Source organism: Lagopus leucura, unplaced genomic scaffold (genome assembly GCF_019238085.1).
Source record: "Lagopus leucura isolate 7727_CA_CO unplaced genomic scaffold, USGS_WTPT01 Super-Scaffold_100001, whole genome shotgun sequence".
Classification (NCBI taxonomy): Eukaryota; Metazoa; Chordata; class Aves; order Galliformes; family Phasianidae; genus Lagopus; species Lagopus leucura.
The window spans coordinates 94,764,763-94,780,557 of NW_024962262.1; the positions used below are offsets into that span (position 1 = coordinate 94,764,763).

General features: G+C 40.8%; 1 protein-coding gene across 1 annotated transcript; it reads left to right on the plus strand.

The window, feature by feature from the left end:
• Window positions 1-1,708: 1,708 nt before the first annotated feature.
• On the plus strand, window positions 1,709-15,462 carry TBX19 (T-box transcription factor 19). The gene is made up of 8 exons (XM_042868020.1): window positions 1,709-1,905; window positions 7,397-7,661; window positions 9,503-9,637; window positions 10,425-10,486; window positions 11,446-11,507; window positions 12,225-12,326; window positions 12,990-13,122; window positions 15,178-15,462. The coding sequence occupies exons 1-8, from the start codon at window positions 1,709-1,711 to the stop codon at window positions 15,413-15,415; spliced, it is 1,194 nt and encodes a 397-aa protein (XP_042723954.1). The 3' UTR covers window positions 15,416-15,462.
• Window positions 15,463-15,795: the final 333 nt, after the last annotated feature.

Consider the following 15,795-nt stretch of genomic DNA (forward strand, 5'->3'; position numbering starts at 1 on the left):
CAGTTGGGATGATTGGGATTATAGATGCAAAAAATGCGTCACAGCTGCATGACTTTCCCTTCCTATGGTGTTGAGATTCTGGGCAGTGAGTGCTCACCTGAAGTCTCCTTTGTTCTGCACAACATCGTGTTGCTGCACACGTGCAGCTGTGCTGTTTTGAGGACTTGGAATCAGTATCCTCACTCTGGCTCAATGTTGAGGGATTAGTAGGACTACTTTCCAAAAAAGGTGCTGTATGACACAGATAGTACCTACAAACTCTGGCTGTTGCTGGTGAGGGAGATGATACTTCGTGGGTTTTTGCGCTGCGAGATAAGTTGAACCTTGTTAAAGGATGGATTTAATTTAAATCATGTTTTATAGTTTGTCTGACACTTTCTTGTCTGTATAAATGTCATCAGTGGTGCACTGTAGAGCCCCAAACCAAATCATTTCATTGCTTAGAAAGCTGGAAGCACAGAAATTCAACAAGGGCTCTTGAGTTAAACAAACACAAAGTTCTAAGTAAGTAGGTAGAAAATATATTTCTCTAAAAAGAAATGCCCAAAGTTTATTTTCATAGCCAAGTCCCTGACTATGTCATGTCTAACAGACCAGAAATTTCCCAGATGCTATTGGAGCTAAATGCATCCGGAGGAATTAGGCACTCAAGTGCCTTATGTGCTAAAGTCCAATGTTTATGGATCAGTGGTATTCACATAACTCTGTAGCACAGGACTGGACCCAGTTTTCTCAGATCCCTGTCTCACTGCTGAAGTTGATGGATTTCTTGGTATAATAGTGGCTTCTTTTACAACTGTCCTTTGTGGAAAGTATACGCAGTTCAAAGAGACTTGCCAGATAAGGCCTCAGGCTGAGAGGAGAGGGAATGCCGGTTTTAGGAATGATGAGGGAGCTTTTGGATGAAGCAGACCTTGAGTAGGTCAGCAGTGCCAGGCCTCAAGACAGTTATGTCTATACCCAGCCTCAGAAGTGTGGGATCTGTCCCTAGAGATGCATCCAGAAGGGAGTTAAAATACGTTAAGGTGCCACAGACATTCTGTGAATGAAACTGGGGTCCAAGGGATGGACAGAGCAGGAATCAACAGTGGAGTGTAAGGATGCTACTTTTTCCTTTTGCAATCTAACATGTTAATTTAGGAACTTGGAGATTGTTGAGTAATGAAGTTAATGCGTTTATTCAACATGCTGGGTGAAAATAAGGCTATCCTCTTCTATCTTTAAGACTGTCTTCTCTGTTTAACTGTCTTGACTGTTACTAGCTCCTTCAGCTAGAGTCCGCATCAGCGAGAATGCAATTTCCATGCATTGTTTCAGTCTGGAAATGAAATAATTTTCATTAATGGAAACCTGGTTCTCAAGCAGAACAATTAGACCCACTTCAGGTTGAAAAAAGATAAAAGCATGCTAATTTGGATGGAGGACTCTTCTTTCAAGGCAGCCAATTGAGTCATCAGCCTGCCACCCACCTGACCGTCTGACAGGTAATTAGGAGATAGTCCTTTTTTTTGTGTGGAGTGTGTGCATAAACCTGCACACGCTGGTGTCACTGCCCATTGGGACTTCCAGAGGAACGAGCTAGTCAGTGGCAAAAGAGTGAGGAGGGCACGTTTCTCAGGCTGTGCCCAACGATCTGACTTGCTTTTTGATTTAGCTTCCTATTTCTGTCTTTTAACAGCCACCACAAGTTTCTGGCAGTAAAGTCATTATGGCAGACCTGGGTTGCAAAAAGCCCACTGACTGCACCATCTCCAGGCTGCTCAGCGTCGTGGAGAGTGAACTCCGGGCAGGGAGAGACAAAGGTGACCCCACTGAGAAGCAGCTTCAGGTTGTCTTAGAGGATGCTACCCTCTGGCAGAGATTCAGAGAAGTCACCAACGAGATGATTGTGACCAAGAATGGCAGGTGAGTGATCTGCATAGCACTGTGTGCTAAGGGTGGGTGACAGCCGGGGGGTGTGAAGAGGTGTAATAGAAAGTAGCGTGTGCATTGGCTAGAGAGAACTGCAGTGAGCATGTAGCAGTGTGGTCCCCTAAAAGCAGGGTAGGGACAGAATTGGGGTGTCCCCGCTCCTTTCTGTGAAGCCATTCCTGCCACACTTTATTCCTGCTTGTGAAACATGCTGGAGAAATGTATTGACAAAAAGGGAACTTTCACCGAGGAGTGGACACTATCTCTCAAAATCTTCTGGATTGCTTCTTGTGCTACCAGTCATTAATGTTTATTACCACATTCCTACCTGTAGATCTCAAAGGACTGTTCAGAAGCAGATCAGTGCTGTTATCTCCCCGTTGCTGGTCTTGTTTCTCAGGCTTTGGAGGTTAACAGTCTGCACATACAATCTGTACTAGAAAAGGGTACAATCCAGCTGTGCTCTGTGGCTTGTATGTGCGGTCCAGATCTGTGTGGTCCCACAACTGTGCCTCACAATTCTGTAGTTGTTGCTGGTGTACTTAGTAAGCACCGTAGAATACTGGCTGACATACAGAGCTTTAGAAAGATAACAAATTGTGATATAAGGGGATCACATATCTTTCTGTTTGCTGAGTGCAAAACCCGGAGAAAAGAATGTTAATTCTGAATTGGATACTGGCTCTCCAGATAGGCTCTGCACTGATCTGGGAAGGCAACAGAGTCCAGGTAATGACTAGAGGAAAGTTTTCCTGTACAGCAGTACTAAGGTTTACAGTAGTACTTACTCTACCCTTGCCACCTCTGCCATCTTCTCCCACCCCTCCCTCCATGCATGTTTCTTTCACAAGGAATATCTGCATGGGAGAGCAAGATTAAGAGATGAGAGAAAAGCTTTATGCTCATGGTGTGAGTTCCATCAGTTTTGCAGAGATTTTGGTTGAACAGAACTTGTGGAAAAGATTACTATTGCCTGCAGCCTGTCAGGGAAAGAAATTAGGAGGGGAAAAATCTTGTCTGCTAGCTCAGCAAGGTTCTTCTACTAAGAGAACAGTTCTACTTCCAAAATATCACTGCTTATCACTACTCTGATTCTTAGGAATCTATAAGGATAGATGTTGTCTTCTTCTTCTTTACACCAAGAAGCTGCTTTTGTTTAATTTGAATGTTTATAGTTGGGCTAAAGCAAACTTCTGAGTGGATTTTCACTTAATGTAAGGTAGATTTAAACATTCCTTGTCAGCATAAGTAACCAAGATGAGAATAAATTTGCACCAAATTAATTAAATGGATACAAAGGATTGTGCCTTACCAGCAGGTTGTGGGTTATTATTTTTTTTTTTTTCATTTTCTTTCCTCAGTGCTAACGTATGTTGTGATTGCAGGTGATACTCTTTCTCTCTAAAATGTCTAGGTGAGTGCATGTACATAATCTTTTTATGCTGCTGCTGGGATGAAAATCCATCATTACTTGAATATCCAATGTTACATTTTAATCATGGAAGCTTATTTATTTTTCTTCATTCTTACTTAGCACTGACCTTATCAGCTGGCTCTTATTTTACCTAAAGCTAGCCACTGGGGGCAGGTACGCGTTCTTTCTATCTGATCAAACTATAGCAGTCTCAGACTAAATTTGTTTAAGAGTATTTTAGCAATCTGCATGAATCCTAATAATGAAGATTCTGTAGCATTAATGACCACCAAAAAAAAAAAAAAAAAGAAAAAGAAGAAAAAAGGCTCTCTTTCATTTCTGAAAGTATTTTCCCTTAACAAACCAACCAGCACAGTGAGAAAATGGAACAGACAGTGGCTGCTGCAAAACCCTCTGAACAACTCCATGCTTTTCAAAAGGAGACAAACTTGGGACAGTTCCCTGTAAATCCTGAGCTTTTTTCCAGGCTCAGAACTCTTCAGTGGCAGCCTCTAAAGGGATTCTCAAAAGAAAAAACATTGATCTAATTCTGCTGCTGCTTACAGTGATAGAACCAACTCAGACATTCTTCTTGAAGGATATGTGAGCACTTTTGAGAACTGTTTTCTAAGATTAACAGGAAAAGCCAGCCTGAGCTTGGGTGTTTGAAAATGAAGGGCAATTTGTGTGGAAATATCGTTAGCAAAATTCAGAAATTAAACTGAAACTTGATGCAGGAACGTACTGGAGAATGAAAGGCTGTCTGATACGATTCTCAGATGTGAATTTCTAGCATGCACAGTTCTATCTGCTGTGATTGAGTCATCTCTAATTGGTACTGAGAGTCCCAAAATGTTCTGAACCACCTTCACTGTTAATATGTAGATACTTCTCCATAGCTGCACTGTGCTTCATTATATGAATCGCCTGCCACAGCAAAACACCTAGGGACACAGGGAAGATGGATGTGTTTTTAATAGGACAGATACAGTGAAATTAAACTGCATGCTGTATCACAAGATGTATCTCAAAGGATGCAGCAAAGGGTGCTGGAATCAGTCTCCTATTTTACTCAGATTTATGGTATTGGCATTTCAACATTTAAACAACCCATTTGCTGACTGAGCAAGTTTTCTTACAACGTTGATACCATCCCAGAGGTATTCTGAAACATCCACATTACTGTGCAGAGGCAAGAAAGAGCCTCTATTCCCCTTTATATGCGGGGAGAATCAGTACTGGGTCAGTGCAGGCAAACATGGAAGGGGATGTGGGGAAAGGCTTAGATGTTAAAGCAACTTTACTCTTTACTACACATTCAGATTTGATACCAAACATCTTCCCACTCAAGCTTCGTACCATGGAGTAATTGTAGCAGATCTTCTCTAAATAAATGGAAGAGATGGAAATACTCAGCTATTGCAGTAACAGAGGTCACATGTGCACCTACCTGACCACTTCTGACTGAAACAAATTTGTGGAAATTTTCATTTGCCAAGCTACAGCATGCGATTTGAACAGTAAAGCCGTTTATCTGCTCAGCAAGTGAGGTGGTAGGTCTTCCATCATTAAGGCCTGTACAATCAAACATGCTGATCCAAATGAGTTGGGGATTAATTGTGTGTGTGGCAAAGATTAATACAGGAAAGCGCTGTAACTTATGTGGTACAGGAGGTTAGAGTTGATGCTGATCTGCTTCTTCTGGGGATAAACTCAAGCCTCTCAAGTAGAAAGGCAGAGAATTTTGCTTTGTGTGCAGAAGAACTAACAAATAGTTCTGAGAAATCTAGCAAAATTAAATTTTTTCAGGATGAATTTTCCCCTCTGTTTCAATTTCAGCTAAATATGTAAGCCTGTTACTTTGAAGATGGGCTGCAGGTGACGTGGCTGTGCAGGATGCAGTGCATCCACAATTTTAGTCATGTTCCTATTTGAAAGAAGGGGGCATCTGGTCAGAAAGACGTGTTAAATGTAGTGAATAAATTCTTGGCTAAACTTCTACTTAGAAAGATCATGGTTCAGCATATCTTTCTCAGTGTTGCATTGGCACTGAGTCACCAAGTACTCATACTAAATGAAAAAGCTCCCTCAAATCAGAGAGAGTGGGCAGGAGGTGCTGAATGTATGTCTAGAAAGGTAAGGAGTAGGATGTTGTAAGAGGCAAAGGAGATGGTCAGCGGTCTGCAGGTGAATCCTGCTGAAGAGTATGAGTGCAGGGGCCTTTTGGTGTCAGTGGAGAGAATGGATTTTGGACATTTTGGACATTTTGGACATTTTGCCCTACTACCTAACAAAGCCTAGAGAGCTACCATGACCATGGACCTCAAACAGTGGCTGAGGTGCAACTAATCTCTGTATCTCTAGAGAAAAGAAGCTTGAAGTCTTACTGTCCTATGCATAAAGACGTGGCAAACTGTTGGTTTCCAGGAGGAGTCAGTGTGGATGTTTCTGGGGCCAGGAGACCTCATGTTTATATAAGCATAGTAGGAGGTGATATATAGTAACTACAATAATTCTCCATGTAATGATGTGTATGATGCCACAACCTAAGAAACATAATGAGTAAGGTATCTTTGATGGGAGATGTCTGTTCTGCTACTTTTCCCAGTTCCTGAAACTGTGAGAGCCCTACTAATTCCATTGCTGTAGACTTGTCCAGGCACTGAGATGCCAATTCAAAGCTGTAATCACAAGTATTGGAACAGAAAGAAAACTGATGAAAGTCTACCTCTGTGTACTGCTGCAAATCTCCTTTACAAAGGAAGGCATAATAAATAAATGGGAGTTAAGAAAAGGGGCCATTGGAATCAAGGACAAAGATGCTTCAAAGTGTTTTCCCAAAACTAAATGAGGACAGTATTTTAATTTTATATGCACAAGATGGTGGGAATTCTGGATGATACATGTTTAGAGCCCTTAGTAATGGACAGCATTGCATCTACGGTAGAACTGTAAGTGTAAGAATGTGATCAAACTGATGAGGATGAAGAATATGGAAGGAAGGGAGCAGATGACTGAAAGAATGGCCAAGTGCAGGTTGGTCAGCAAGGGCCAGACTTCTCAAACTGGAAATGAAGGTACTGATGGTGGAACAGTATGAGAATACTTCTTTTTAAAAAAGGGGAAAAACTACAGTTAACTGTTTCAGCTAACTGATTTTTAATATACCCATAATATAGCCTTTAATATACACTTTAGTAAGACTTCAGAATGTATTTTCAAGGAAAAGGTAATGAAATATATGGAAGATGAGATAAAAGGCATTTTACTAAATGTTAAGTCATGCCTGACTAATCATGAAGTAAATAATCAGGAAATAAATAATTTTACACAAGGTAAGTGCAGCCAAATTATTAGTGCACTTGAGTACTACTACCTGGAAACTGTTACTTAAGTGACAGATACTGGAGTTTAGTAGATGAACCACAGGAAATGAGTCAGAGGAAAGTGAATCATTTAGCTCACAGAGACCATGGAACCATCCCTTTCAAAGAAGGAAGAAAAATCTTTGTATATTGTTTGTGGTGGTTATCTGCCTGGGATTATGTCCTAAGGGCTGGAAATGGCAAGATGATTTTAGAGGATATATACAGAGCGAGACAAAGTAGAACTTGGCCACTGGACAATGTTCTGCAGGAAAATAAAAGCACCAAAAAGCAATTTATTGCAGGATTCCATAATTAATGCAGTTAATCTGTGGTTTGGCTTCACCTTCTTGATCATGTTTGAGTCTGTTCAATCCTGTTCACGCCCTCTTGTCTCAGACCTAAGGATGGTACTTAGCGTGTCCATATCCAATAGATGCTGCTGACACTATACACAGTTCATAAACAGAACACATTCACAAATCTAGATCAAGACCTGAGTACCTACTTCAGCAATTACATATTTTTCCAAAATTTTAAAAATAAAAAGAAGGATTAAACTTTAGGAGACTTTAGCTATACAGAGAGAAATGGGGAGGGAGGATGTTCCTTGACCTAATCTGCGGGTTGCCGGCCACAAACTCACTAAGACAAGCCTTTCAAAATCGGTTTCTAATGGTATCTCCCCTTTTTGTTTCTTGAACAGGCGCATGTTCCCTGTTTTGAAGATCAGCGTATCAGGCTTGGACCCCAACGCCATGTATTCTTTCCTGTTAGACTTTGCCCCGACTGATGGCCACCGCTGGAAGTACGTCAATGGAGAATGGGTGCCAGCTGGGAAACCGGAGCCACGAAACCACAGCTGTGTCTACATCCACCCAGATTCTCCCAACTTTGGGGCCCACTGGATGAAAGCTGCCATCTCCTTCAGCAAGGTCAAACTTACCAACAAGCTCAATGGGAGTGGGCAGGTATGGGTATGGCCTGATGTTTCCCCATACACCTCTTGGCTTCGATTGCAAGCACCTACCAATCAAGAAATATCAAGGGTGCATTTATGTAATTATAGAGGCCCTTACAGTCCTCTTCACCCACAGATGCCAATTATTCTCTGGAGGCCACATGTAAACAGGAATAAACAGGCCTTAATTGGCGCTTTCAAATTTTAATGGACTTCTTGATGTTAAGAGAAACAGAGTGCTGTGGTTTACTTAATCATCAGGGGGCTTTTGAGAGTTGGTCTTGTGTGCTGGTTTTTTTTTATTTTTTTTTCTTTTACATAGGACTTCAGAGAAGGGGGAAAGAATGGTCACGGGTATTAGGTTTTTGTTGTGTTCCCCCATGTTGTTTGGTGTAAGTGGAATGTTGGCAGGAGTCAGATAGCAGAATAAAAGGCTGCTCCTAAATGAAATAATTACTATGTCTGCTTCTGCATCATGATAATTATCAATATTCTATTGAATCAGCTTTGGCCTTTGGAAAGAAACCACATGTACCAGAAATAAGTGACTTTCTCTTTGAACCCCTTAAAAATGCAAACAGGAAAATTAGTTTTGCTTCATATTTTGTTTTTGATGATGCATCTAAAGATCAAATATTGCACAAGACCTTTTGTTTGCTTGTTTTTGTACAAAACTCCTACGTTGGATGATACTTGTCAGCCCAGAATTTTTTTTTTTCTGTGTAAATTTTGTGTGTTCTCTACCCATTATTTCCATTTGGTTTGTGAGGTACCTTCATAAGCCTAGTGCCTTAATTAGGTAGGAAATTATCTCAATTTTTAGAGACTGAAGAACAGAAAGATGACCTGACTTTTTATAAAGTAACACATAGAGTTGGCACACAGGACTTACTGTGTAACATAAAATAGGATTGAATTTGCAAATTCTAATCCTGCATCCAGGACCTTAGAAAAGTTAAAAGTCTAAATGTATGCACTGTAGAAAGAGAGGGACAGGAACAACGAAAAGACAGTTTGGAAGGTCAAAGAAACCTTGATGGGAAAGACAGGAACAAGATCTTATATATGGGCAAGGGAAGAAGGAGAAAGTAGAAAGGAAAGGTGGAAAACCTAAAGGAGAAACAATCCAAAGAAAAGTCAACTAAATGGCAAACAATTGTTTTAAGTTTTGGCAGCAGTGTTAAGGTAAACCACATCTCTACTGTGTTTCAGCTTCCCCTTTTGTGGTGTTATTAGAAAGTATTAGCAGAAAGCACTGTTAGTCAGCTATTGGCCCCTATTCCATCTATATATATGCACATAGCACTTTCCAAAATACATTTTTTTTTCCTTAATTTTAAATATGTTTTGTTGCATTAGAGATAATTAAGTAATGAAACAGGCTTCCTGAGGAAGGTATTCTGTAGAATAACCATTATACACAGCTTTAAATGCTAGAGTAGAGACATTTGCCAAGGCTTGTTTAGGTAAATCTTGCCCAGAAAGATGAGAGGTGACTACCTCAGCTCTATCCTGGCCTTGTTTTCTGTGATGATAATTCTGACTCTTTCAGATAGCAGAAGCAGAATAGAGATTGCTCTTTAACTGACTGAACAACCTCTAGTGCAGTGGAAGCCCGGTGGTGTGAAGGCTGTGGCTACTAACACATATGCTGCTGTATCAAAATCTTTAAATCCAAGCCCACTCTGTTCAATGCAGTTTGCCAGGAATTAGGAAGGCACCTGCCCTTCTGCTTTCAATAACAATAAACTGGAGGGGTTTAATCTGGTCTATTATAGAGCAAGAATGAAAAAACAGCTGCGGGATGGATACCGGAGTGTCACTGAGGTCTTTCTGTTTTGTTTTCTGCAGATAATGTTGAACTCCCTGCATAAATACGAGCCTCAAGTACATATAGTTCGTGTAGGAGGCCCCCACCGGATGGTGATGAACTGTTCCTTCCCTGAGACTCAGTTCATAGCTGTGACTGCCTATCAAAATGAAGAGGTAGGCAGACGCCATGCTGTACTCTTGGGTATCATTGATGAGATATATGTTAGAAGCCTATTAACTACAAGATCAGCGTGTATAAACTGGTCCTTTCCCCATTTCACTACTAGTCCCATGCAGTTTAATGCTCCACCCAGTCTAATACTGTCTGCTTTCTGCAGTTGAAAACTATTCAGTCCAAGGTCTGGCTGCAGTACTAAGCCAGATTTAGCTTAATATTCTGCCACTGCTATTCCAGATTGGTCCATCTATCCTGGCATCCCAATCTCTTACTGTAAAAAACCTACAGTCAGTTCACATATCTTTCTATAGTAATGACCAACAGTTTTAATGATAATCGTAGTTCTTCCCTCTCCTTAAAATGCATACAGTTATGGAAAGACATATCATTCTAAAGGAAAATTTCTACTCTAAAATTGGAATTGAGGAATAATTTGGATTGTGACAATTGTTCACTCATCTGCCATATCTCTTGGCTGCTGATTTGATTTGTATTTGTTTTTCTTCTCAGTTCTCTCAAAAGGCTTCACAATCCCACAGGAATTACCAGACTAGACCACACAATTAAGTTGCCCCTTTTGGTGTGCTGCCTGTGGCACTGATCAGTACACAGCACTAAGCAAAGAGCAAATCTCCCTCCAACCACTCCTGGAAAACAATACGTGGGGATATATTTTGTTTGTCTAACCATGGCAGTTCCACTTAGTTTTCTCTGGAAGATGTTGTTTCAACTCTCTATTCCAAGTTGCCTTCACTAACATGCCTTGTTTTCTGTAAACTCAAGATAACAGCTCTCAAAATCAAGTATAATCCCTTTGCCAAAGCCTTCCTGGATGCAAAAGAAAGGTGAGTTGATCTTTTTCAGCTCCAGTAGTATTTGGTTGCTGATATGGTTTAAAACTGTGATGTCACCATGGAAAAAATAAATTATACATAACTTAATCTTGTTTCTATTGTCTTAAGTCTAGAGTCACCCCACTGAAACTAGTGGGGAGACTATATAATAGTCACCATGAGATGTCCTAATGTGGGTGAGTAGTCTCTTCAAGACAGAAGGACACATGAAATGAGATGGGTATGAGTTTTCCCAGTGATGTTGTACACCTCATATGTTCACTACATTGTACTTAGACTCCAGTGAATACCATAATTCAGTAGGTCAGGGAAAAAAAATGCTGCATACTTCAAAAAGCATATAGTTAAAGTGAAATTGTGCTTTACTGGTAACATAGACACACTGCTATTGCTGAACCTGTGTGATACTCTATGATGTGTTTATTAAAAGTAACCTGTAGATGCTCACTATGGTAGAGATGCTTCTGCCACCAGAAACAGACCGTGGCTTAATTATTTCATGAAGATTCACTTCATCTGTACTAACACATTGAGGCATCCAAATGATCAATTCCCATCCATCATTGCTAATAAATTTTGTCCAGGTCTGCTGTGTCTTCTAAAATGACGTCTCCCATATGCCTGCAGGAGAATCACTATTTCTTTCCTTTCCACTCTTGGAGCTGCTGTGTCTTAATTCTCAGTTGCAGAGGGCAAATGCTGCCTTTGTCTCATGGCCCTAAGCAGGAGGCAGAGCCTTGCTTTAGACTGAGTGGGATGCAGGAAGTCCCAGGTGTCCCGCAGTTAGACCTAGCTTTTCAGGCTCGGGATGCTGTGTAACATAATTGTTTCCTTTATGACAGAGTGCAGAAAAGTCTTTTTTTGTGTGTGCATGACTAGTTTTGAGTTTTTAAAATTTCTTTACTAATTTTGCAATAAGAAGTTTTACTGCTAGATGTTTTCCCTTTCAGAAACCATCCCAAGGATGCACCAGAAGCAGTCTCTGAAGGTCAACATATGACGTACTCTCACTGTAAGGCTTTTGTTCATGTGAGCTGGAGATTTAGCGTAGATAGATGCTGGGAAGCTGGGATCTGCTTAACTGGATCAGAGCAGCAGTTCACTGAGCCTTGAACTGCCTTTGCAGAAAAGGGCTGTCTAAACTAAATAACGATTGAAATAACTTCAGTAGGAAATCAGTTTCTGCAGAAGGGTCATTTTTCATATGATCCAATTTTTGATGTAAATGGAATCCAGGAAAAAAAATTATAAATGGAATTTTAAGGGCTTTCTCTCCACTTGTTTTGTATTTATAACTGTATTTTTGTCCCCCATGAAACTTTCATCATTAAGCAGCACAAAAATTTAAATGAGGGAGAAGATGTTGTGTTCATTCCAATGATGATCAGCTTTTCTTTCATTTGTTCTTTGACATTAGTGACGGTTTCTCTTAGTGTGTTTTCAGGTCTTGTTTTTAGTGGTGGGATTTTTTGGTGGGCTTTTTTCTTTTGGTGGGTTGTTTTCTGCTTGTCAGTTGCTCCATGAAGCAGTGTTTTGGCATGGGTTTGATATTTCTGAGGCTCAACTGGTGTGCAAGAAGCCTGGCTACTTTATTGAACTGCAATGTTTCAGTGCAATAATATTCTTGTCTTTCCCTTCAAAGTGGGTGGCTGGTTGATTTCCAACCCAGATACAATGTGCGCATCAGGAAGCTCTAATTACCAGTATACTGCACCTTTACCTTTGCCAGCTCCACACGCTCCCCATAGCTGTGAGCGATATTCAGCACTGCGAGGGCATCGGGCTGCTCCATACCCACCTTCCTACATGCAAAGAAATCATTCACCTACAGGTACAACTGCTTTGCTTCCAGGAAACATTCACCCTGACAGACCCTTGCTTTGGTAACCCTAAGCAGTAAAACAATTGAAAGCTGAAACTGGGGAAGAGCAGTGTGAGTGTCTGTGACAATCTGCACTGAACACTGAATGCAGAGGGTACGGTTAAGGCAACAGAAGAAGTGGAACAGAATTGTTCGGTGCACTGTAACTGCTAATTGTAAATAAGAGTGAATGATCTTGCTCAAAGTCCTTCTCTCAGTTATATAAAAGTATCAAACCATTACAAGCCCTCTTTTTAGTGATGTGCCACAAAACAGTTGCTCTCTCAAGTCAGAGCAGTCCTTAGGAATGTGGCAGATGTTGATTCGAGGTGATGGCTTTTTGGTATTGCCAGGAGATCTTTCATGTCCCACCTGCTCTCTAGATCTGGGGGTGGAGATACAGAAACTGGATCTACTTTGATCATATGAAATTGACCAGAAACAGGAGTAAGGATAAAGTAATCTGTTTGCTAGCTATAATTTAGCAAAGCATCCTACTTAACTGAAAACTCAACCTATAAAGAAATGTGTACCAAAACATTGCCAGTAATATAGCAGTCATCATTAATCAAAAGATCCTTGGAAAAACGCATGTCATGAGGATTTGTTGTTTTTTTTTTTTCCCCTTCAAAGTGAATATTTTGGAGAGCTCCAGCAATAATCTTCAGGTATTCTCAGGACATGACAGCTGGACTTTACCATCCTCTCCACATGCTAATTTGCTCTCCGTGCCACACACCAAGGGAGCTGCCAGCCCAGGGCCCAGGTAAGGTTACAGGAAAGCTGCTGGTATTAGGAGCACTGAGGCTAGTGGGACTGCCATAAGGTTCCATTCATGCCTGATTTCTTAACCAATTCCCACCTCCTCTACATACACGGTCTTCCTTAGGTGAATCACAACCTCAATTTTCCATGTGTAAAGTGGAGATACTGTTTAACTGAAGGACCTATCTGACAGCAAAGTTTGCCCATGCTACATGAGTGTGAAATACTGCAGAAGCAGCACTTACTAGTAGGTGTGCACACTTGCTAAGTCTCTCCAGTATTTTATCTAATAAACAATATGCCAGATAAACATGTATTCCAGAGGTTTCAAAAAATAAATTGTACAGATGTCAGCTTGCCTCTGTAATTTTAGCCTTTTTTTTTTTTTTTTAAAATCATGGAGCTCTTTATATTCAATTTACAACGCATGGAATGTTTAATCATAACTGGGCTCTATAGAATTGATTGGGTTTGTTAATGACTTGAAGAATAAAAAGGGTGTTGTTTTTTTTTTTGTTGTTGTTTACTACTAAAAGATCTAGTAAAGAAAATCTTAGGAAGAAATACAAGTGAGATTCAGTATAGGAATGAGAATTAGGATGTCTAACCTAGCCATACTACCCTAACTCTTACAACCCTCCACTAAATCATGTCCTGAGCACCACATCCAAATGGTTTTTAAACACATTCAGGGATGGTGACTCAACCACCTCCCTGGGGAGCCTATTGCAGTGCTTAACAACTCTTTCTGTAAAGAAGTTATTCCTGATATCCAAGCTAAACCTCCCCCGGCACAACTTGAGACCATTTCCCCTCATCCTGTCACCTGTTACCAGTGAGAAGAGACCAACCCAACTCTTGTTGTAAGCACCTTTCAGGTATTTGAAGAGAGCAATATGGCCAGTGTTTCACCCAGCAGATCATATGCCCATCCAAACCATGGGCAGCCAGCTTTTCCCTATGAGGATGTTGTGGGGGACAGTGTCAAAGGCTTTAAAGGCTTTTCATTCCACCATGGCTCACCATGGTCTCCAGCTTCTCTGCTTTCTCTTATGCTTCAGAGTACAGAAAGTGGCTGATATTCCTGGTGTGATGCGATTGTTTCTCCTTAACTTTTCAATCCTGTTCAGCGTATGCTGAAACAACAGTGGTGTTGCCACACTGCAAAGATAAGAAGCTTCCCATGATCTGCCACTCCATGCTTCATGTCTGCTCACGTCAAATAATCCAAATGAAAAACAATCTTTCACAGGCTGATGTGGATGAGTGGGAGAAATCTCTGCACCTGTTCACATTAGGACTGTACCTGCCCTGGTAATTCACACTTTATTTCATGCTTCAATCAGCATCCAGATTTTAAAACATGTCCCAGGTACCCAACTTAAGATTCCCAGACAGATCCTTTTGACAAGCTGATTACCTTCTGCCCAGATAAAATCAATGGGAGCTTTATTTTTCCCTAGCACTTTTGAAAGCCAGAATCTTGAAACTCAGGTGTCTGCTGTCAGTGAGAGTTTTCAAGCCAAACTGTCTTTCTCTCCATGCTGCTCAGTATTCTCTTGCATGAAATGAGGATCTTACTCCACTGCAGGGATATAACAAAGGCTAATTCATGGTGCATTATAGAAGTATTGGTAATAGGGCAGTAATCAGTTCTAGGATTGACTAGAACTTATTAGGCATATAAAACCAATTAAGTATTTTCCCCTCCTTTCCCCAAATAAATGCATGAATTTCCTTATTTTAAATGCCTGGAAAATCAGGTGAAATTATTTAAAATATAAGCATTCATTAAGAAAAAAAAAAACAACAGACACACTTAAATCCTAAAGCATCACATGTATTTGCATGTTTCTCTCCATGCCTATCTTCAGCGTCACCAAGTATAATGGCTGTTTGTGTTTTTCACATAAGATCTGCAAAGCTGATCTAGTTCAGCAACTTGATTGGGATACCAGCTTTTGAGCAGATAATGCACTTGACCATAGAAGTAAGTCCTATGCAGGTTTTGAAAAAGTCATTCAGTTTGTACTGCTTTTTTTTTCTTTTTTTCCAGCCATTACCCTTGCCTGTGGTCAGTGAGCAGCAGTGCTGTAAGTGTCACCAACCCAGGAAGTGAGGTGAACAGCAACACTTCAAGCATGTTTTTAAGGGGTAATGTACCCTTACCAACTGCATCTTCATCCGTCCAAATCCCTCTGCAGGCAACTGCGTCTGGCAGCATGGAAACACAAGGGGAAGCCCCTCTAGTCAGACTTGTCGACTCTGCGTGGACGTCCTCACACTCCTTTTAATGGACAGGCAGCTCAAAAGGAAAGCTCAGCCAAACAAGAGAGAAACAAATGGCAAATGATCCCCAGGAACTGAGCTCAGAACAGGGATGTGTACGCAGAATACTCCCCATCAAGCATCACTTTCCATAATGTATCTCTTGTGTGCCAGAGAAACCAAAATGCATAATGCAGAGGAGGGAAATCGTAGGGGAACTGGCTTATTACTGTAACCTTCCTGCATTATTGAAAATGATATCCAGAAAGAATCTTTATAGTTGGCTTTGCTCCTTCCTCACATCAAAATGATCAGAGATATGGGACTGACCGAAGCAGACATGGCAGCTGGATATTTGCACGTCGTTTTAGAAGGGCCCTTTCTGAAACTGAAAGCCAAGTCCATG

Coding starts and splice junctions, on each gene's coding strand:
- TBX19 (XM_042868020.1), top strand. CDS start 1,709: ATGGCAGACCTGGGTTGCAAAAAGCCCACTGACTGCACCATCTCCAGG. Junction 1,906..7,396: donor ATTGTGACCAAGAATGGCAG/GTGAGTGATCTG, acceptor TTTCTTGAACAG/GCGCATGTTCCCTGTTTTGA. Junction 9,638..10,424: donor CTGCCTATCAAAATGAAGAG/GTAGGCAGACGC, acceptor TGTAAACTCAAG/ATAACAGCTCTCAAAATCAA.